Here is a 23171-nt window from a genome sequence, read left to right as displayed (position 1 = left end):
GCTTTTCCTTCACTCTGCCGTCCGACTCAATCCAAACCATCTCAATTGGGTTGAGGTCGGGGGATTGGGAGGCCAGGTCATCTGATGCAGCACTCCATCACTCTCCTTCTTGGTAAAATAGCGCTCACACAGCCTGGAGGTGTGTTGGGTCATTGTCCTGTTGAAAAACAAATGATAGTCCCACTAAGCCCAAACCAGATGGGATGGCGTATCACTGCAGAATGCTGTGGTAGCCATGCTGGTTAAGTGTGCCTTGAATTCTAAATCAATCACAGACAGTGTCACCAGCAAAGCACCCCCACACCATAACACCTCCTCCTCCATGTTTTACGGTGGGAAATACACATGCAGAGATAATCTGTTCACCCACACCGCGTCTCACAAAGACACCATTTATTTGGGCTGCATTTCTGAGGCTGGTAACGCTAAAGAACTTATCCTCTGCAGCAGAGGTAACTCTGGGTCTTCCTTTCCTGTGGCGGTCCTCATGAGAGCCAGTTTCACCCCCCATCTTGTCACAACACAACTGATTGGCTCAAATGCATTTAGAAGGAAAGAAATTCCACAAATTAACTTTTAAGAAGGCACACCTGTTAAATGAAATGCATTCCAGGTGACTACCTCATGAAGCTGGTTGAGAGAATGCCAAGCGTGTGCAAAGCTGTCATCAAGGCAAAGGGTGGGTATTTGAAGAATCTCAAATATAAAATATATTTTGATTTGTTTAACACTTTTTTTTGGTTACTACATGATTCTATATGTGCTATTTCATAGTTTTGATGTCTTCACCATTATTCTACAATGTAAAAAATAAAGAAAAACCCTTGAATGAGTAGGTGTGTCCAAACTTTTGACTGGTAGTTTATATATATAGGCTTTTTATACTCCGGACTCCGACATTACTCCTCCTAATATTTCTATATTTCTTCATTCCATTCTTTTACTTTTTAGATTTGTGTGTATTGTTGTGTATTGTTAAATATTACTACACTGTTGGAGCTAGGAACACAAGTATTTTGCAACACCCGCAATAACATCTGCTAAATATGTGTAATACAGTGGGGGAAAAAAGTATTTAGTCAGCCACCAATTGTGCAAGTTCTCCCACTTAAAAAGATGAGAGAGGCCTGTAATATTCATCATAGGTCCACGTCAACTATGACAGACAAAATGAGGAGAAAAAATCCAGAAAATCACATTGTAGGATTTTTAATGAATTTATTTGCAAATTATGGTTGAAAATAAGTATTTGGTCAATAACAAAAGTTTCTCAATACTTTGTTATATACCCTTTGTTGGCAATGACACAGGTCAAACGTTTTCTGTAAGTCTTCACAAGGTTTTCACACACTGTTGCAGGTATTTTGGCCCATTCCTCCATGCAGATCTCCTCTAGAGCAGTGATGTTTTGGGGCTGTCGCTGGGCAACACAGACTTTCAACTCCCTCCAAAGATTTTCTATGGGGTTGAGATCTGGAGACTGGCTAGGCCACTCCAGGACCTTGAAATGCTTCTTACAAAGCCACTCCTTCATTGCCCGGGCGGTGTGTTTGGGATCATTGTCATGCTGAAAGACCCAGCCACGTTTCATCTTCAATGCCCTTGCTGATGGAAGGAGGTTTTCACTCAAAATCTCACGATACATGGCCCCATTCATTCTTTCCTTTACACGGATCAGTCGTCCTGGTCCCTTTGCAGAAAAACAGCCCCAAAGCATGATGTTTCCACCCCCATGCTTCACAGTAGGTATGGTGTTCTTTGGAAGCAACTCAGCATTCTTTGTCCTCCAAACACGACGAGTTGAGTTTTTACCAAAAAGTTATATTTTGGTTTCATCTGACCATATGACATTCTCCCAATCCTCTTCTGGATCATCCAAATGCACTCTAGCAAACTTCAGACGGGCCTGGACATGTACTGGCTTAAGCAGGGGGACACGTCTGGCACTGCAGGATTTGAGTCCCTGGCGGCGTAGTGTGTTACTGATGGTAGGCTTTGTTACTTTGGTCCCAGCTCTCTGCAGGTCATTCACTAGGTCCCCCCGTGTGGTTCTGGGATTTTTGCTCACCGTTCTTGTGATCATTTTGACCCCACGGGGTGAGATCTTGCGTGGAGCCCCAGATCGAGGGAGATTATCAGTGGTCTTGTATGTCTTCCATTTCCTAATAATTGCTCCCACAGTTGATTTCTTCAAACCAAGCTGCTTACCTATTGCAGTCTTCCCAGCCTGGTGCAGGTCTACAATTTTGTTTCTGGTGTCCTTTGACAGCTCTTTGGTCTTGGCCATAGTGGAGTTTGGAGTGTGACTGTTTGAGGTTGTGGACAAGTGTCTTTTATACTGATAACAAGTTCAAACAGGTGCCATTAATACAGGTAACGAGTGGAGGACAGAGGAGCCTCTTAAAGAAGAAGTTAGAGGTCTGTGAGAGACAGAAATCTTGCTTGTTTGTAGGTGACCAAATACTTATTTTCCACCATAATTTGCAAATAGATTTATTAAAAATCCTACAATGTGATTTTCTGGATTTTTTTTTCTCAATTTGTCTGTCATAGTTGACGTGTACCTATGATGAAAATTACAGGCCTCTCTCATCTTTTTAAGTGGGAGAACTTGCACAATTGGTGGCTGACTAAATACTTTTTTTCCCCACTGTATATTTAGCAGATACAATTTCAGAGACTAATACAATTTCATTTGAGCCTGTGTAATATGATTCCACCTTATTCCTATATTGTCCTTTTGCTCGTTTGATGACTGTGGAGGTCATACTGGGACTTCTTGTACTTGTTCCTGTCCTCAGCCGTAGCCTCAGGGTTGTCTGCGATAGCCCTGTGTGCGTAGCCCTGTCCTTTAGTTTAGCGCCAACCTCAGTGTTAATACAGGGTTTGGGAAAGCAGCTGTAATAATAAATAAACAACATCTTCATCATTTTCTTCATCATCATCACCATAACACTTTGGTAGGTTATGCCTACTCATTTTTTTTTTTTTACATAAGTGTAATGGCGACGGTTTATTACTTAACTACTGTACTCCAGAGAAGCACCTGCCCACGCTATACAGAGCAGCTTGTTTAACATGTGAAAAAGCTCATTTCTTCTGTCAACATCGGACAGAACAGGCAAGGAGACACTCAATCCCTGTGACTGTCATTCTCGAGCAGCATTCTAAGGTTTAACTGTTTTTCCAAAACAAAACAGAGTTCTCTAATACAGTGGGCCTACGTTTACAAAAATTACTGACTTTTGAGGTCTGCGACTGATCAGCTTAAGTTTCATTCATGTTATTGCCTAATGTAATTCTCATAAAATCATGATGAAACTTAAGAAAATAAGGATAGAATGTATTTCTATGATCCATCTTTAACAGACATTAATGAATCACATACTTTACAGGAAATGTCTCCTGTGTCTCATATTCCTTTGATTTATTTATAGAAGGCCTAGATTTTCAAGATCTCAAATATAAAAAGTACTAGTACATCAATTATCAAAATAGCAGGTATTAAAGTGAACTTTTTGATAGTAAGTAACATCGTTGCACCACATTACACATTCATGCACTTTCACAATAAGAAAATGTATCTATAGTATATCAATACTATAGTCTAGAGTAAAAACATTAACCATTTCAGTGTAGGCCTACCAAAGTTTGTGACTACAGTTTGTGTGCCTTAATGCATATGCTGAACCATTCATTCCCGTATTATGTGTCAATACAGAGAAGTTGTCTTCTGGTGCTCTGGGCTCCTTACAAGGACACATCTCTACTGTAGCTGCCATGGTGTGGCATGTTGATGCCAGTCTCTCATTAAGAACTCACACACCCATAATTCATAGGAAAGGAGATGAGCAGCAGTGTCGATGGAGAATGATGACCTACAACTTTAGTCCAAGTCCAGAATAAAATGTACCTATGTCTCAATCCGTCTCTCTATGGGTAAGGGGCATCTTATGAAAGAGGACTTGATAGGAGCAGAGTAAAATTCATGAAGGTACAGCTTATGTTTGAGACATGATTAGTAAGTAGTTACTTGTACGGTTCTTCATTGAATCCAAAATAAGTTTGTCCAGCTTTCTAATAACCCAGAGTAAAATTTAAGGCATGGAACATACTTTATGAGTTGGTATTTGTTTGATGTATCACTGAACTAAAACCATTGAGAAAACACATACACTTGTACAAACACAATACAATTGAAGAGTGAATGTTTGTGATGAGTAATGATATGGGAGGCATTCCAGGGCAAGGGGCGGTCCTCAGTAAGATTTAGGTGGGGGCCGAGGCGAGAAGTCCCTGTATGACGTGGAAGTGGGGGTGATTGAGCGTGACCTCAGGGGCTGGAAGTTGGCGTCCCCTCCGCTGATCGCCGTGCTCCCATGTGGTCCAGCATCCATGTTAGATAAGGCCTCCTGCGGCAGGGGGGGAGCCCCTGGGTCTCCAGGCCTGGGCAGTGTGGACGAGGCCTGGGATGAAGACACAGCCATGCTACCCCCTCCCATGGATGACGACACCTCCTTCCCTTGGCTGGAGGCAGTGGGCAGGTTGAGGGATCTTAGGGCGTCAGAGGTGGATGGGCTCCCCTCTCTGTTGTACGGCATGGTGGATGTCAGGTTGGACTCATCTGACAGTGTCCTGGAGAGGTCTTTAGTGACCCCGGATGTGTCCTGGGTCGGCAGGAAGCCCGAGGAGGAACTGGATGCCCCTGCTGTATAGGACCAATGTGAGATGGTCATGATAATGGTACTAAGACTGTGTTAGCCCACTGAGCTAAAGCCTATTAGCTCAGGGAGCTAACACAAATCTTCAGGTCTCAGGCAAGATTACTCGTCACTCAAGTGTGGTTCACCGCAGTACCTTCATTATATGACTTCAAACAAAGAATAAACAACAACACACAGACACACAACATACCTCTGAGAGCCTCTATCCTCTCGTTCTTCACTTTCTGCACCTCATCAGTGATCTTGGTGATGATGAAGTTGAGGGTACGTCCTTGCTGGATGGACTCGACCAGGGCGTCCAGCCCACGAGGGTTCTCAGCCAGGTAGTCCAGCAGCATGCCCGTCCGCTTGCGCTGCGTGCTCCTGCAGCTGATCTCCTCTGTGTCGTCCCGCGTCAGGATCTTACGCGAGCGCAGGTAGTCAAAATGGCGGTCGACCCGGATCTTATCACAGAGGTACGGTCGCATCCTCGTTAGGACCTGGACAGAGAAGAGCAAGATGGAAACTGTGGGTGTTTTGTGTAGTGTTGAGGGTTGGGTTCTGGACAATCTGTATGTTATATAGGGACACAATTAGTTGATATGTGTTTTATCAAGTGTGTGTGACCAGAGGACTGACTGCTGATGACAATACTGTAACTGTACTGAAGGACAGGTAAACATGTGTGGACAAAGAATAATTAGATGAAGGGTACAGTGAGGGAAAAAAGTATTTGATCCCCTGCTGATTTTGTACGTTTGCCCACTGACAAAGAAATTATCAGTCTATAATTTTAATGGTTGGTTTATTTGAACAGTGAGAGACAGAATAATAACAAAAAAATCCAGAAAAACGCATGTCAAAAATGTTATAAATTGATTTGCATTTTAATGAGGGAAATAAGTATTTGACCCCTCTGCAAAATGTGACTTAGTACTTGGTGGCAAAACCCTTGTTGGCAATCACAGAGGTCAGATGTTTCTTGTAGCTGGCGACCAGGTTTGCACACATCTCAGGAGGGATTTTGTCCCACTCCTCTTTGCAGATCTTCTCCAAGTCATTAAGGTTTCGAGGCTGACGTTTGGCAACTCGAACCTTTAGCTCCCTCCACAGATTTTCTATGGGATTAAGGTCTGGAGACTGGCTAGGCCACTCCAGGACCTTAATGTGCTGCTTCTTGAGCCACTCCTTTGTTGCCTTGGCCGTGTGTTTTGGGTCATTGTCATGCTGAAATACCCATCCACGACCCATTTTCAATGCCCTGGCTGAGGGAAGGAGGTTCTCACCCAAGATTTGACGGTACATGGCCCCGTCCATCGTCCCTTTGATGCGGTGAAGTTGTCCTGTCCCCTTAGCAGAAAAACACCCCAAAAAGCATAATGTTTCCCACCTCCATGTTTGACGGTGGGGATGGTGTTCTTGGGGTCATAGGCAGCATTCCTCCTCCTCCAAACATGGTGAGTTGAGTTGATGCCAAAGAGCTCGATTTTGGTCTCATCTGACCACAACACTTTCACCCAGTTCTCCTCTGAATCATTCAGATGTTCATTGGTAAACTTCAGACAGGCCTGTATATGTGCTTTCTTGAGCAAGGGGACCTTGCGGGCGCTGCAGGATTTCAGTCCTTCACAGTGTAGTGTGTTACCAATTGTTTTCTTGTTGACTATGGTCCCAGCTGCCTTGAGATCCTTGACAAGATCCTCCCATGTAGTTTTGGGCTGATTCCTCACCGTTCTCATGATCATTGCAACTCCACGAGGTGAGATCTTGCATGGAGCCCCAGGCCGAGGGAGATTGACAGTTATTTTGTGTTTCTTCCATTTGCGAATAATCGCACCAACTGTTGTCACCTTCTCACCAAGCTGCTTGGCGATGGTCTTGTAGCCCATTCCAGCCTTGTGTAGGTCTACAATCTTGTCCCTGACATCCTTGGATAGCTCTTTGGTCTTGGCCATGGTGGAGAGTTTGGAATCTGATTGATTGATTGCTTCTGTGGATAGGTGTCTTTTATACAGGTAACAAACTGAGATTAGGAGCACTCCCTTTAAGAGTGTGCTCCTAATCTCTGCTTGTTACCTGTATAAAAGACACCTGGGAGCCAGAAATCTTTCTGATTGAGAGGGGGTCAAATACTTATTTCCCTCATTAAAATGCAAATCAATTTATAACATTTTTGACATGCATTTTTCTGGATTTTTTTGTTGTTATTCTGTCTCTCACTGTTCAAATAAACCTACCATTAAAATTATAGACTGATCATTTCTTTGTCAGTGGGCAAACGTACAAAATCAGCAGGGGATCAAATACTTTTTTCCCTCACTGTATGCCTTTGTTGATCATTATGAGAAAGGGGTTAGGTATAATATGCACATTAATAACTTTTTTACACTATACACACATATAGGCTTCTGTAAAAATGGGGTAGCCTATAGAGCATGGGTGCTCAAACCTTTGGGCTTCGTACATCATTTGAGTTATGGGCCACGGGCCGGACAAATAGACATTATTTATTTAGAAATATAAAAGGTAAACAATAGCTTTTTAGGGTCTTGAAATATATATATATATATTTTTTAAAGTAATCATAAAATTACACTTCAAACATTAATCCAATCGTAGCCATATAATTTGACACCTAAGAACACATTCTGATTACCCATATTCAAGATTTATTAAAACATTTACCATTGTTGTTTCCACGTCATTTCAACCAAAAAGATCTATGTGAAGATGTTGAATCTTCGTGGAAAACGGATTATTTTTGAAAAAATCCATCAATGTAAGGTAATTTAGTCTTCTTCCCCCAACTTTTAATCTAAATCCAATGACATGGTGACATTTTTTGATGATTTCCCGTTGAATTCACGTTGGTTGACAACTCAACCAAATGTAAATCAAATCTAGACATTGAACTGACATCTGTGCCCAGTGGGAAGGCTAATAACTTGAATATGTGCAGGGCTTTGGGGGCCCTAAACGAGTGAGAGTGACTAACTAAATCAATGGGGGCCCACTGGAGGTCAGGGCTCCTGGGCACGTGCCTTGTGTTCCCGGTCAGTAATTTGGCCATGATTACTACAAGGTTTAGATAGATGTTTACACTAACTTACTTAGCAATCTATAACATGTTAGCTGACAAGGGCTAATTGATTGACTGTCTGTGACTGAAATAACAAGAGGAAAACTGCTAATGAACTACCAAATTTCGAAATTGCATGTTGTGTGTTCTACTATGATATCTCTCAACATTAATTTGAGACCCTGACTGACTTCCAAAAAATATATATATATAAAAAAAATTCAAACTAATTTGGGTTCGGGGCCCCCCTAGTGCCCCAGTTTGGTCGGCCCTGCTAGGGTGTGGCATAAGTTGGTTACTTTCACTTCTTCATTTTGCGCATTTCTACATTTAAAGTTCCCATCTCTATAAGTTAACAACATTCTGGCAAATCATTCTTGTAAAACAGCCTCCCTGACAGTTGAATTGACAGTCAGACAAAAAGGCAACTTACCTCTTTTTTAATATCTGCCATTTCATCTTCTGTCAGGTGAGGAACATCCATTCTACTTACCCTACCTTAGCCAAGGTGTCAAATTCAAGTCTTCCGGGTACTTTCCGAGAATAAAAAGGCACACTAAAAAGACTTACACCAAAAGATAGGCTCCCGTCCACGAATATTATATTTTCCAGTGCGCAACTCTAATAGCCTATATTTGCCGATACAAAACAAAAGATTCTAGACTGCCCTAGTACATTAACATTTCTCATCAAGGAACCGCTGCAAATTATTACTTCCTGATTCAATGGACGGGTTTACGCAAGTCATGTATGGGCAAGTGAACAATGAGTGCTTTCCATTCAGTAACGATACTAGAACTAGCGCAACACAACAGTTCATTCCCCTGGTGATAAACAGCATATTCCAGTGTTCAAATAATATAATGTAATTACCATAAACATTTATGTGCGGTTCGATTTAATTAATTATTTTATTATCATTATATTTTTTACTAAACATTTGCAAAAAAATAAATAAATACAATTTTATTTCATAAAGAGACCTTGGGATGGGGCTATAACACTAAGCAATATGCTATCATATCACTGCCACTGAGATAAGTGCCGGTAGGTTTATTCTACACTGACCAAAAATATAAACGCAACATGCAACCTTTTAAAAGATTTTACTGAGTTACAGTTCATATAAAGGAAATCAGTCAATTGAAATAAATTCATTAGGCCCTAATCTATGGATTTCACATGACTGGGAATACAGACATGCATCTGTTGGTCACAGAAACCTTTAGAAAAACAGTCAGTATCTGGTGAAGAGCACACTTCTCCAGCGTGCTGGTGGCCATTGAAGGTGAGCATTTGCCCTCTGAAGTCGATTACAACGCCGAACTGCAGTCAGGTCAAGACCCTGGTGAGGACGAAGAGCACGCAGATGAGTTTCCCTGAGATGGTTTCTGACAGTTTGTGCAAAAATTTTTTGGTTGTGCAAACCCACAGTTTCATCAGCTGTCTGGGTGGCTGGTCTCAGACGATCCCGCAGGTGAAGAAGCCAGATGTGGAGGTCCTGGGCTGGCGTGGTTACAAGTTGTCTGCGGTTGTGAGGCCGGTTAGACATACTGCCAAATTCTCTAAAACGATGTTGGAGGCGGCTTATGGTAGAGAAATTAACATTCAATGCTCTGCCAACAGCAAAACTGCACATTTTAGTGGCCTTTTATTGTCCCCAGCACAAGGTGCACCTGTATAATGATCATGCTGTTTAATCAGCTTCTTGATATGCCACACCTGTCAGTTGGATGGATTATCTTGGCAAAAGGGAAATGCTCACAAACAGGGATGTAAAGAAATGTGTGCACAAAATTTGAGAGAAATACGTTTTTTGTGTGTATCGAACATTTATGGGATCTTTTATTTCAGCTCATGAAACATGGGACCAACACATTACATGTTGCGTTTATATTTTTGTTTAGTATATATAGAGTAGCTTAGCTGCTGCACCTTGATATGACTAGGCAATATTATTGTCATCATAACACCATTATATACTTCAACTCATTTAATACATGCATCATTAATTAAGTCTTAATACATGTGTAGCCTACTTAATAGATTTATATGTATTATTGTTGCTTAGTTGCTGAGAGGGTGCCTGTCTTCATAACTGTTTATGTATTTAGTTATGATGACACAGCGCGCCTGAGGTCTAATATCAAAAGGCTGCTCAACACATTATGAGGAGATTATTAATTGTCTGAGGCTATTCTAGGGCTATGAGAACACGTCTAGGCTTGGTATACATCTAATTTGCCTTGGCAACATGAAAACACATGCCAGATTGACTAAGCAGTCATGTAGAAAATATAATTTGTGTTAAAATATATTTATTTCAGAACCCATCCAAAAAACAAATATAATTGTTTACTATAGGGCCCACAAAGAGTGGGTAGGCTACAGCTCTGACCAGGTTGAAGGAAGCCAACAAGAGCAGGTATTGGCAGAGGACAGTGGTGTTTCCTCAACTTTTATTGCAGGTGAACCACTTTGCATGAGAAGCCAAACATAACATTCCAGAAGGCAAAAAATAAATTCCAAAATGGCACAACTTGTGCCTTCTCAGCTTTCAGCTGCCAGTTCTCTTTAATCATGATATTACAGTACTCCTTTGAGGACCTATTACTTCCCTGAGGTTATTGTTGTTAGGCTTGTTGTGTCATGCCCTGAAATGTAATGTTTGTCTGTCACTGTTGCGGTAGGTTGATGTTCCTCCAACTCTTCACAGAATAATTTGAGTGAGGGAATCTGCCCTCAATCCATTTTGGGTACTTTTATCCATGAAGTAAAACAAATAGGTGGGCAGCTTCACTGCATGTAGTACTGTCTTTATGTACTCTAAGTACAGTACAGGCTTGGTGTGAAAATGTGTTCCTCCATGACATGAGAGCAGTACAATTTACAGTCCTCACAGGAACAAACCAGGGAAGGGTTATAAAAATGTGAACAAACTAAACTCCCTCAAAACACAACTAGCTCTCTTCTCTGTATTAGGTAACAGCCTAGAGACCAGACTGTATTGTGATTAGCAGCATGTGTTTAGCGGCAGACCATGTTTACTGACGAGTCAGCAATGGGGAATGTCAGACCAGACGAACACTATGTTCCTGTTCTGAGTGCCCATTGCATGCAGCGAAAGGAAAGGGACCCAAAATGGGGAAAACTCATTTATAGAAATTATGTAATAAAACTGGATTTGCAATCACATCTTGAAAACGGATGCAAAGCCACTCCAGACATTCCTGTGTACCTTATAAAAGGTGTCAGTCTGACCCATAAAAATGTTCAGTATGTTCAAGCCACCTTCTCACTACCTATGGTCCAGTGGCGGTCGGTGACATTTAAGATGAGGGAGGATTTTTAAAAAAAATGTATGAGCATGTCCTTATTTCTATTACAGCTTGTTGGATGACTGTCATTCATATTCCATTCACCCAGCTCAATGTAACATCGATAGGTTTAAGCTACTACATAATACTCACATGTTCCCTATACCCATCATGAGGTTGCTGCAACCTAGCCTATGAATGAAAGTTTACAATGTAGGTGCACAGGTTGAGATAAATTTGAGTAATAAAGGTGACAGACATTGACACATTCAATACCGCCTTGCACAATCTTGCCTGCATCTAGCTGATCTAGGGTGTAATCATTAGTCCAACAGTTGCAAACAAGTTTCTATTGGACAAATTCAGGTAAGTTTATCCCAGTTTCGTTCCATTTGCTTCCATTTAAGAAATGTTTTTCAACAGAATCGGCAGAATGAATACACCCCTGATCACACGCAAACACAGTTCACTTTCATAGCAGCCACATACAAACAGCTGTCATGACGTGACTTTAACATTAATCTCAAGACTGTTATCTCTATTTAACTAACTATGTTTAATTGTTGTAACAATTAACTAATTAGGATCCGGGGCACCACGAGAGCAGTTATTTAAAGAGTTACCATCTCCTGAATTAAACTCTAAAAGGTCTTTACCTATCACATCTATTAACAGTCAACTTATTAATCATAACCTGGTATAATATCATCATTCTGAACAGTCGTAACCTCCTTGCATCTGCAAAAACCAGAGCCTTACTTATGATTCAGCACTTCACAAATTGGTTTAATTATTTATTTACTAGCTAATTAAATGCGAACACAGGATAAACATCCACACTCTGCACCGGTTATTGACTGGAGAAAACAGGTCCCTAGCGGAATGACAACAACATTGATGCTTGTTAAAGAAGAGAGGAAGAGAGAGAGATACACTTAACATTGCCACATTCGGAAACTACTCTCCTCTATAGTAACCATATACTTTGCACACGAACCGCCACCCTCTTTGAGTAAGAAATCATGAATGTGGCAATGAAAGGAAGTTGGGCCTTCTCGCTGCACGCTTGTAAGGCTATGATTGTTCAAAAAGGTTCCAACAAGTCTTCTACTGTTGATCTCTTCTTCGTAGTTGCCCGGTCTCCGATGACTTGTCGTGTAGTCCTGAACAGAACTACAGAGTTGATTTTCCTTCCATTCGCTCTTGACGATGCTTCTTTGAAGATAGACTAGCCAGCCGTATTGACGATTCCCAGTGGGGTGATGGGCGTAGCTGTCACGCCCTGGCTCTGGGGACTCTTATATGTTGAGCCAGGGTGTGTAGGGTCTATGTTTTGTGTTCTATGTTCAGTTTCTAGTTCATGTGTTTTCTAGGTTGGCCGGGGTGGTTCTCAATCAGAGGCAACGAGAATCAGCTGTTGCTTGTTGTCTCTGATTGGGAACCATACTTAGGCAGCCTGTTGTGCACTTGTGTTTTGTGGGATCTTGTTCCGTGTTGGTTTGTGTTGTTAACCGAGGACTTCACGTTTCGTTTGGTTGTTTTGTATTTTGTATCGTGTTGCCAGTACACTATTAAAAAGATGTATGCATATCACGCTGCGCCTTGGTCCAATCATTATGACGATCGTGACAGAAGATCCCACCAAAACAGGACCAAGCAGCGTTTCCAGGAGAAAACGCCGGGTAAGGAGATGGAGAGGTTGGCGATGCCCCAGGTGGGTCAATGGTGGTCCTGGGAGGATATGTTCGCGGGCAAAGGGCCATGGGCTAAAGTTAAAGCCCTGGCGAGAGAGGAGGTACGGCGCCAACAGTGTCGTCGTCGGACAGACGAGAGGCACCCCCAATAATTTTTTTGGGGGGGGGCACACGGCATGGACGACGGGGCTGCTGGAGGCAGCTACGGGGCGAGTTTGGGGATTAGGAGAGGAGGCCACCGGGTTTGGGGGGCTGGAAGGGAGGCTGGCGGAGCCTAGAGGTAGAGCAGAGCCAACTCCCCGTACTCAGGCTAGGCAGCGTGAGACTGGGCAGGTTCCGAGGTATGCAGAGCTGCGTACTGTGCCGCGAGTGGTCCGGCACAGTCCGGTACGTCCTGTGCGAGCACCACGCACATGTCGTGCTAAGGTGGGCATGCAGCCAGGACGGAGTGTGCCAGCTCAACGCTCGTGGCCTCCAGTACCCCTCCTCGGTCCCGGATATCCTGCGCCAGTGTCACGTGCTGTTGTGCCAGTACGAGTACACAGCCCTGTACGTCCTGTGCTGATGCCTCACACAGAGTGTGTAAAAATAGGCATTCAGCCAGGACGGGTTGTGTCAGCTCTTCGCTCCAGACCTCCAGTCCGTCTCCACAGCCCGGTCCGGCCTGTTCCTGTTCCCCGCACCAAGCCTATGATGCGCGTCGCCAGCCCGGCCCGGTCTGTTCCTGCTCCCCGCACCAAGCCTATGGTGCGCGTCGCCAGCCCGGCCCAGCCTGTTCCTGCTCCCCGCACCAAGCCTACGGTGCGCGTCGCCAGCCCGGTCCGGCCTGTTCCTGCTCCCCGCACCAAGCCTTTGGTGCGCGTCGCCAGCCCGGCCCGGCCTGTTCCTGCCCCTCGCACCAAGCCAATGGTGCGCGTCGCCAGCCCGGCCTGTTCCTGCCCCTCGCACCAAGCCTATGGTGCGCGTCGCCAGCCCGGCCCGGCCTGTTCCTGCCCCTCGCACCAAGCCAATGGTGCGCGTCGCCAACCCAGCCCGGCCTGTTCCTGCTCCCCGCACCAAGCCAATGGTGTGCGTCGCCAGCCCGGCCCGGCCTGTTCCTGCCCCTCGCACCAAGCCAATGGTGCGCGTCGCCAGCCCGGCCCGGCCTGTTCCTGCTCCCCGCACCAAGCCAATGGTGCGCGTCGCCAGCCCGGCCCGGCCTGTTCCTGCTCCCCGCACCAAGCCTATGGTGCGCGTCGCCAGCCCTGCCCGGCCTGTTCTTGCTCCCCGCACCAAGCCTGTGGTGCGCGTCGTCAGCCCGGTCCGGCCCGTTCCTGCTCCCCGCACCAAGCCAGTGGTGCGCGACGTCAGCCCGGTCCGGCCCGTTCCTGCTCCCCGCACCAAGCCTGTGGCCCTCCAATGTTATTTTAGACATGGAGAGTGGCTTTAGACAGCTTGGTCTATAAGATAAAGAGCCATGCAAACCTGAAGTTTGCCTGTTGGGAATGGCACAATGATTGCTGATGCTCATAGGCGTTAATGGTGTAGTATATCATTTCATGTTTGTTTTCAGTAGTATGATCTCATGGCTTTGAAGCGACTAGGTTACGTCAGTACACTAAGGTCTGGAGTTATAATCATTATAATGTAATAATGTTATTCTACCATACCAGTCAAACCCTACTCCATAACTGACCACCTGTTGAATCCAGTTTAAAGTGTATGTACTTTTAGTACTTATTATTACCTAACATGGTTCCACAAAAATCGCTCAACAATGTGTGGGCCTTGGGGCTATGTAGGAAAAAGAAAAAAAGACAAGAGTATTGTGACACATGCTCCTCAAATATGATGTCTGCTGTTCAGCTGTGTGAATTTGCCTGGATTTAACTCAACAGTCTGTGCTATGTGCACTCTCAAGTTAGACAAGGACTAAATGAAAAGATATGCCAGTCTGGTTGACTAGGTTTCCTATTCACGCAAGTCATCCTTAAGTAAACAACAAGGGTGAAGGGTGGGAAAGTATTTTTGTTATTTCATAATTGTTGTTCTTTGATGTGGGTATAAAATTGTATTTTCCAAAGGCACCCTCCAGGTTCATCCTGAATGGATGTTCCTTCAGGCATTCCTCAAGCACATTCTGGAATCTCTTTTGTCTTCTCTCAATCCTAACTCACTTATTCTGTCAAAACAAAGAATTCCAGGAGGGGTCAAACATTCCAAACTTGCTCTACTCTTCTTTTTAAAGATATTTGGGTTAGACAAACATTAATCCACCCACATCCAGATGGGTGACTGAAAGGCATTTCAAATATGACAAGAGATGGAATTGAAGAGACTACAGCGCACAGGAAAAACACTGACCATAGATTGAGGGTTATTCTAAACACTTGGGCTGGCCTGCATCCATTCAGTTATCCATAGAAATATGTAGTTCATCTTTTTATATTTAGACTATAATATATTAGTGCTGAGCCTTCACATTTAGCCTAGTCCATCCCAGGTCATCTCATAGTCTAATAGTGTCATCTGATAAAAAAAAGGTAATACATTTGTATGGCAACAAGGTAACACATACTAGAACAATTATCATACAGGTATAGATATTAAAAAGGTTAAATACAATAGAAAAGAATATAACTTAATAGAATAGAATAAACGTAATTGTCCAGACTGTCTCAGACGCACTTTAGGACAGAACAGGACAGCCAACAAATACAAAATATCTTAAAATAAATACTTTAAATACGTGTTTGACCTCAGTTTCCAACATTAAATAGCCTAAAAGAGAAAGGAATAGAAAATAAAATAAATGAATCCCTGTAAGAATTAAAGTAGGCAGTGTGGTACTTGGCTTGAATGGAGAAAGCATTGGGAGACATTCCTCGCATAGTTTTGGAACAATTCACCCCATAGGCTACGTCAGATCTCTTTCGGATATAAAAGATGAGAGGGTACACAAGCGAAACAGCAGACTATATATACCTAGTAACTCACACGGTAGTTAAGCCTAAAGTACTCCGTGTCTGGAATAATCAATCTAAAGGAGCCTTTTTATTTACTAAGGAAGATAAGAAGACTATTTCAATAGACATGAAAGTGTTGATGCTTTCCTTTGTTGTTTTCCTCTATGGGAGTTTTACTTCAGTAAGAAAATATCTATTAATCAATTCATTCATTAATCGTAGCCTACAATAATATGCGTGCTTGATTGTCAATGCCGAGGGTGGGTGACGGTGATTATTTAAGATAGTCCTCATTCCATCTCACAGTGCAATTTTGTAGAAGAAATCACATAAATGAAGTGAACATTTATTTATCTTATAACATGTTTTTGTTCTTTTAGGCATCAGCACTTTGTCCCTCCAAATGTTTGTGTCCTCTTGAGTTAGCCAGGTGCGCTCCAGGAATCAGCCTCGTGCCAGACGGCTGTGGATGCTGCAAAGTTTGCGCGCGGCAGCTCAATGAGGACTGCAGCAAGACAGAGCCATGCGACCACATCAAGGGACTGGAGTGCAACTTTGGGTCTGGTTATGGCACAGCTAAAGGCATCTGTCGAGGTATGATAAAAGTGTATTGGAAATAATAATACTGATACCCTGCTGTGGTCATTGTAACTTCTACAAATCAGTATAGGCTCCAATGGGTTTGGCTGTAGAGATGTAGGAATTTACGGTTATGAACATGTTTATTACAAATGACGAATTATGCTTTTGGTTTACAGCTCATTCTTTATAATTAGAATATTACACTTGACTCACATAGTAACAGTCTCCCTGTCTGCTTCTCCAAACAGCCAAATCAGATGGAAGACCCTGTGAGTACAACAGCAAGATCTACCAGAATGGAGAGAGCTTCAGTGCCAACTGCAAGCACCAGTGTACGTGCATGGATGGTACCTTGGGGTGTGTGTCCCTGTGCCCCCAGCAGCTCTCACAGCCCAAACTGGGCTGTGCCGAACACAAGCCGGTCAAAGTGCCTGGTCGCTGCTGTGAGGAGCTGGTCTGCCCTGAGGAGGAGGGGAAAGTGGTGGGCTCAGCCTCAGTTGAAAAGAAGGTCAGCAAAGATGGCTGCAAGGATAAACATTCCGATGATGACCTCACAAAGAGAAACGAGCTGGTGTCTGTCATCAGAGGACTCAATTCTTTAGCTGGTGAGTCAATGGAACTCTGTTTATTCCAGTGGTTCAGTTAGTGATATTATTGAGCTCCAATAGATGTTCAGCCTCGGTATACATCCAGACAGGGAGCTATTTATTATCACCATCTGTATGTACAGTGTAAATAGTATGTAGATTTGAACTCATGTCCAAGTTTTGTGAGACCCATCCAATGCACATTGACTAATCTTCTTGCCATCTTTTCCCCACAGCTTTCAGGAGTAAGCCTGAGAGTCGCCTGATGTCCAAGGGGAACAGGAGGTGTGTGGCTCAGACCACAGCCAAGTCCCTTTGCTCTAAGTCCTGTGGTACAGGAGTTTCCTCCAGGGTCACCAACAACAACAGCCAGTGCAAGCTGGTGAAGGTGACTCGTCTCTGTGAGGTCCGCCCATGCTCCCAGTCAGCCTACTCCATCCTGAAAGTATGCATCTATACATTATACAGTCATTTTCCAGATGCTTATATCCAAAATTACTTCTACAAATATATTGAGTATACAGAGCATTTGGAAAGTATTCAGACCCCTTAACTTTTTCCACATTTTGTTACGTTACAACCTTATTCTAAAATGGATTAAATTGTTTTCCCCCCCTCATGACCCCATAATGACAAAGCAAAAACAGGTTTTTAGAAATTCTAGTAAATGTATAAAGAAATACAAAACTGAAATATCACATTTACATAAGTATTCAGACCCTTTACTCAGTACTTTGTTGAAGCACCTTCGGCAGCAATTACAGCCTTGAGTCTTCGTGGGTATGAAACTACAAGCTTGGCACACCTGTATTTGGGGAGTTTCTACTATTCTTCTCTGCAGATCCTCTCAAGCTCTGTCAGGTTGGATGGGGTGCGTTGCTGTATAGCTATTTTCAGGTCTCTCCAGAGATGTTCAATCGGGTTCAGGTCCGGGCTCTGGCTGGGACACTCAAGGACATTCAGAGACTTGTCCCGAAGGCACTCCTGCGTTGTCTTGGCTGTGTGTTTAGGGTCGTTGTCCTGTTGGAAGGTGAACCTTCACCCCAGTCTGAGGTCCTGAGCGCTCTGGAGCAGGTTTTCATCAAGGATCTCTCTGTACTTTGCTCCGTTCATCTTTCCCTCGATCCTGACCAGTCTCCCAGTCCCTGCCACTGAAAAACATCCCCACAACAGGATGCTAACACCACCATGCTTCACCGTAGGGAAGAAGCCAGGTTTCCTCCAGACTTGACGCTTAGCATTCAGGCCAAAGAGTTCAATTTTGGTTTCATCAGACCAGAGAATCTTGTTTCTCATGGTCTGAGAGTCTTTAGGTGCCTTTTGGCAAACTCCAAGCGGGCTTTCATGTGCCTTTTACTGAGGAGTGGCTTCCGTCTGGCCACTCTACCATAAATACCTGATTGGTGGAGTGCTGCAAAGATGGTTATCCTTCTGGAAGGTTCTCCCATCTCCACAGAGGAACTCTAGAGCTCTGTTAGAGTGACCATCGTGTTCTTGGTCACCTCCCTGACCAAGGCCCTTCTCCCTCGATTGCTCTGTTTGGCCGGGCAGCCAGCTACGGACAATTCCTTCGACCTCATGGCTTGGTTTTTGCTCTGACATGCACTGTCAACTGTGGGACCTTATATAGACAGGTGTGTGCCTTTCCAAATCATGTCCAATCAATTGAATTTACCACAGGTGGAGTCCAATCAAGTTATAGAAACATCAAGGATGATAAATGGAAACAGGATGCATCTGAGCTTAATTTCGTGTCTCATAGCAAAGGGTCTGAATACTTATGTAAATAAGGCATTTCTGTGTTTTATTTTTAATTAATTTGCTAAAATTTCTAAAAACCTGTTTTCATGTTGTCATTATGGGGTATTGTGTGTAGATTGATGAGGAATTTATTTGATTTGATCCATTTTAGAATGAGGCTGTAACGTAACAAAATGTGTAAAAGGTCAAGGGGTCTGAACACTTTCCGAATGCACTGTATGTGGCCCATGTGGGAATCGAACCGGCGGCAGCAATGCTATGCTATCACCAGGATGAAACTGAATCCTAAGGACATTGAAACACATGCATGTCCAGTACATCAATATTTTGTTCTCACATTGTTCTTGTTCTCCTCTCACCAACAGAAGGGTAAGAAGTGCAGTCGCATTGCGAAGGCCAGCCGTCCAGTGAAGCTGAGCTATGCAGGCTGCAGCAGCGTGAAGAAGTTCCACCCAAGGTACTGTGGTTCTTGTCTGGACGGGCGCTGCTGCACCCCTCAGCAGACCCAGACTGTAGCCGTTCGCTTCCGCTGTGAGGACGGAGACACTTTCAGCAAGGACGTCATGGTCATAGAGTCCTATTCATGTGACTTTAACTCTCCTCATAACAACAAGAAGCCCTCTGGGCTCTCCAATGATATCCGCAAATCCAGAGGCTGAGGGGAAGGGAAGGTTGAGGGTTCCACACCCTGTACGTAAACTAGGATTACAAAGGGGTGCGATGACAGGGAGTAAGGATAACTCCATATGTGCACTGCTATGCTGGAGACATTTATTTTGAGGATTTTTTTATGAATTGCTTCGTAATATTGGAGTGTTTTTGGCTGCTTCGATATGGAGCGTTATGTTATGTTGTAATATTTCAGTTCAATGACAACTTGTTTTGTTTATTCAAACAAGGCATGAGATGCACTCAAGTTTTGTACGCATGTCTATCTTTGCGAATATATTTGTATTTTTGTACAGTCAAAATATGAAAACATCTGCTTTGTGGCAGCTACTAAAATGATTTAATCATGAGTAGATGTGTGTCAAATATAAATAAGTGCAATTGTTTTTAACCCTCCCGTTGTCATAGGGTCAAAATGACCCGCCACTGTGTTGAACCAACTTTATTTAATTTTTATATTTTTGGGATCATTTGTGAGAAGGAGGCAGTGAGACTTTAAAGAAAGTATCACTGCCTCCTTCTCACAAATGATCTAAAAAATATAAAAAATTAAATAAAGTTGGTTCAACACAGTGGCGGGTCATTTTGACCCTAGGACAACGGGAGGGTTTTAATATCAAAATAATATTTGTATTATTTATTTCTAAAATATTGACGTTTTCTTAAGATATGATAGGCCATATTGGAAAATTATATTTTAGAGCATTCGTTTTTTAGGTTATTAATAAAATATATGTATTTATGGAACCTGATGCTCTGTTTAGTGTTTGGGATCCCATTGGACAGTTGATATTTAACCTAGTTCTATTGGCATTGCTTTCCCTAATTGAATCTATCCTCCACCCATAGTTCTTTTAAAGTAAGGGATACCTCCTGTGTTTCAGGCTGACCCACTTCTGGGGGGTTCTAGATTTGAATGGATGGATCAAATGTGTAAATTTGTATCGTCTAGTAGTTCATTGTGTTTGTGGGTCACGTAGTACCATCGAATCCAGCTCCTATATTACATTCAGTCTGCACAAACATCAAATCATCATAAAACCTCTAAATACATCCATCAAGTCTATTTTCATTCAGTGAGTGTCTATAACCCGATCTGTGATCTCTGTAAATGTTGTACATATTTTAGAGGTTTTTACGTGTTTTTTAAATCAGCGTTTTTGTTTTTGATAAGTCATTGAGTTGTTAATTGGATATATCTGGGGGTTTTTACCCACGGAGTTGCAGGACTGACGTTGGGTTGGCTTGTCTGTTTTGGCTAGCTAGCTGGCTAGCTAATGTTTGCATTTAAAAGATGCATCTCAGCACCTTTCACCTGATAAGGTGGTCCAGGATGGCAGAGAGCTCGGCCCCAGTGAGGTACTGGGCTGTCCGCACCAACCTCTGTAGCGCCATGTGATTGAGGGCGGTGCAGTTGCCATACCAAGCAGTGATGCAGTCATTCAAGATGCTCTCAAATGGTGCAGCAGTAGAACAGAGAGTACAGGAGAGGACTAAGCACACACCCCTGTGGGGCCCCCGTGTTGGGTCAGCTTGGCGGAGGTGATGTTGCCTACCCTCACCACCTGGGGTCGCCCCGTCAGGAAGTCCAGGGTCCAGTTGCAGAGGGAGGTGTTCAGTCCCAGGGTCCCAAGCTTGGTGACAAGCTTGGAGTGGCCTATGGTGTTGTACGCTGAGCTGTGGTCAATGAACAGCATTCTCACATAGGTATTCCTCTTATCTAGGTGGGTGAGCACAGTATGGAGTGCAATTGCATCGTCTATGGATCTGTTGGGGCGGTATGCAAATTGAAGTGGGTCTAGGGCATCTGGGATGATAGAGTTGATGTGTGCCATAACCAGCCATAACCAGCCCACAGATGTGAGTGCTACAGGGCGGTAGTCATTGTGGCAGGTAGCCTTAGAGTTCTTAGGAACAGGAATGATGGTGGTCAGCTTGAGAGATGTGGGGATTACAGACTGGGACAAGGTTGAAAATTAATATGCCTGCCAGCTGTTCTGCGCATGCTCTGAGAACACGCCCTGGAATACCGTCCCCGCGGCCTTACGAGTGTTGACCTGATTAAAAACGTTACTCACGTCAGCCTTGGAGAGCGAGATTACCCAGTCCCCTGGGTCAGCATGGGCCCTCATGCACGTGTGTGTTTGTATGTGTGTCTGTAATAAACAAGTGTGTAATACCTTCTCAATTGCTTAACGTGTCAGGCATCAGCATGAAAGAAGAATGCTTTCCAGCAAAGAGAGAGAGAGACAGAAATGCATGACAGACAGTATTACATAAACAGGCTCTGACTTGGACCAGGGGGGAAAATGAGGGCATTGACGCACACAGAAGTAAAATGCGTCCATCTTGTGTCTGAGGAGTACAATGGAGCTTTGTCTTTGAACACTTGAGAGGAGTGGAACAGGTCTGAGCTTTAAAGAATCCCACTTCTCCTTCAGTTTACTTCCTGGATTGAAATGGAACTGACCCTGTTGCTAACCCTTTGAGGCAGAGAACTTGACTGACATTAGTAGCCTATGCCCTATACCCTACGGCAGAGGTATTCAACTCTTACCCTATGAGGTCTGGAGCCTGCTGGTTTTCTGTCCTACCTAATAATTAATTGCACACAGCTGGTGTCCCAGGTCTAAATCAGTCCCTGATTAGAGGGCAACAATTAAAAAATGCAGTGGAACTGGCTTCGAAGTCCAGAGTTGAGTTTGAGGGCCCTAGGGTTTGATGAGTTTACATAATAGCAGGCAGGATTATGACTCAACCAATAGCCCCATAATCGTACCATAATCAATAGCCCCATAATCATACCATAATCAATAGCCAAATGTTCCTGGATGTCATCAGACGTGTCAAGTAAAGCTTATGTAACAAAGCATTGTGAGATGTGCCAAGGTTCCGGTTGGTAGGCCAGGCTATGGAGTGTACCTTAGTTCGACTGGAGGCCTGCCTGTATACCCAAACAACCTCTAAAACTCAATATCCCAGTTCATATAAACACATCAAAAGCTAAACACAAAGAGGCCAAGAGGGGAAGTATCAGTGGACATGTGGTTCACATTGCTGCTCATTTGTTGTGTTCCAACTTGAAATATACTTACTCCTGTCACTATATTAGACCTTATTGAATATGTTACCTGCATAATAAATGTATATGTTATGTGTCAATGAATGGGGAAGAGGAACTTTTTGTATGGAAAGTTACTGTGAGAAAAAAGGGGAACAGCATGTATGTCCAAAGTCTGTTGAGTAAGGTGAACAGAAGATCACTTGTAAACATCCCGGAGAAGTGACCGGATGAAGGGGAACTGTTACCAGACCGCTTGACAGCACAACATTTAGGCAGTTTTGGGAAACAGATGGACAGTTCTGAGAAGTCACACCCCTAATCTCGTCTTGACATATACAGCTGTGGAAAAAATTAAGAGACCACTGCAAATGTTTCTTAAATCAGCATCTCTACATGTATGACAGCCATTCCATTCCAGTGTTTGTTGAATTCCAACACAGGCACACCTCATTCTACTGAATTAGGTACTGATTAGGTGATCACCTGAACCAAATCTTATTTAACAAGGAAAAGTATAAAAACCACTGCTGTGGTCATCACTATCCTCTTGCAATAGGACCAGCTGGATGGCAAAAACAGAAAACAGTGCTAATAGTACCTCAAAAGTAATATTAATCAAAAAAGAACTATTGACCATGCCAAAAGAGTTGAAAATGAAAGTTTTGAGTGAGGAAAAGAAGGGTTCAATTCTGGCTTTACTGGCAGAGGGATACAGTGAGCGTCAGGTTGCTTCCATCCTTAAAATTTCAAAGACGGCGGTTCATAAGAAC

General features: G+C 43.4%; 2 protein-coding genes across 2 annotated transcripts; one reads left to right on the top strand and one right to left on the bottom strand.

The window, feature by feature from the left end:
• Positions 1-3405: 3405 nt before the first annotated feature.
• Positions 3406-8540, bottom strand: LOC121534702 (B-cell lymphoma/leukemia 10). Its single transcript, XM_041841286.2, has 3 exons — positions 8216-8540; positions 4915-5203; positions 3406-4708 (listed from the first exon to the last, which is right to left on the bottom strand). The coding sequence occupies exons 1-3, from the start codon at positions 8264-8266 to the stop codon at positions 4260-4262; spliced, it is 789 nt and encodes a 262-aa protein (XP_041697220.2). The 5' UTR covers positions 8267-8540; the 3' UTR covers positions 3406-4259.
• Positions 8541-15989: 7449 nt separating this feature from the next.
• On the top strand, positions 15990-19761 carry LOC121534492 (CCN family member 1-like). The gene is made up of 5 exons (XM_041841083.2): positions 15990-15998; positions 16119-16332; positions 16569-16925; positions 17144-17352; positions 19034-19761. Exons 1-5 carry the CDS (start codon positions 15990-15992, stop codon positions 19325-19327), a joined length of 1083 nt encoding a protein of 360 aa, XP_041697017.2. The 3' UTR covers positions 19328-19761.
• Positions 19762-23171: the final 3410 nt, after the last annotated feature.

This window comes from Coregonus clupeaformis, chromosome 21 (assembly GCF_020615455.1).
Source record: "Coregonus clupeaformis isolate EN_2021a chromosome 21, ASM2061545v1, whole genome shotgun sequence".
In the NCBI taxonomy this organism is placed as follows: domain Eukaryota; kingdom Metazoa; phylum Chordata; class Actinopteri; order Salmoniformes; family Salmonidae; genus Coregonus; species Coregonus clupeaformis.
The sequence above is the reverse complement of the archived record's forward strand: the minus strand, read 5'-3'. Positions and strand labels throughout refer to the sequence as shown.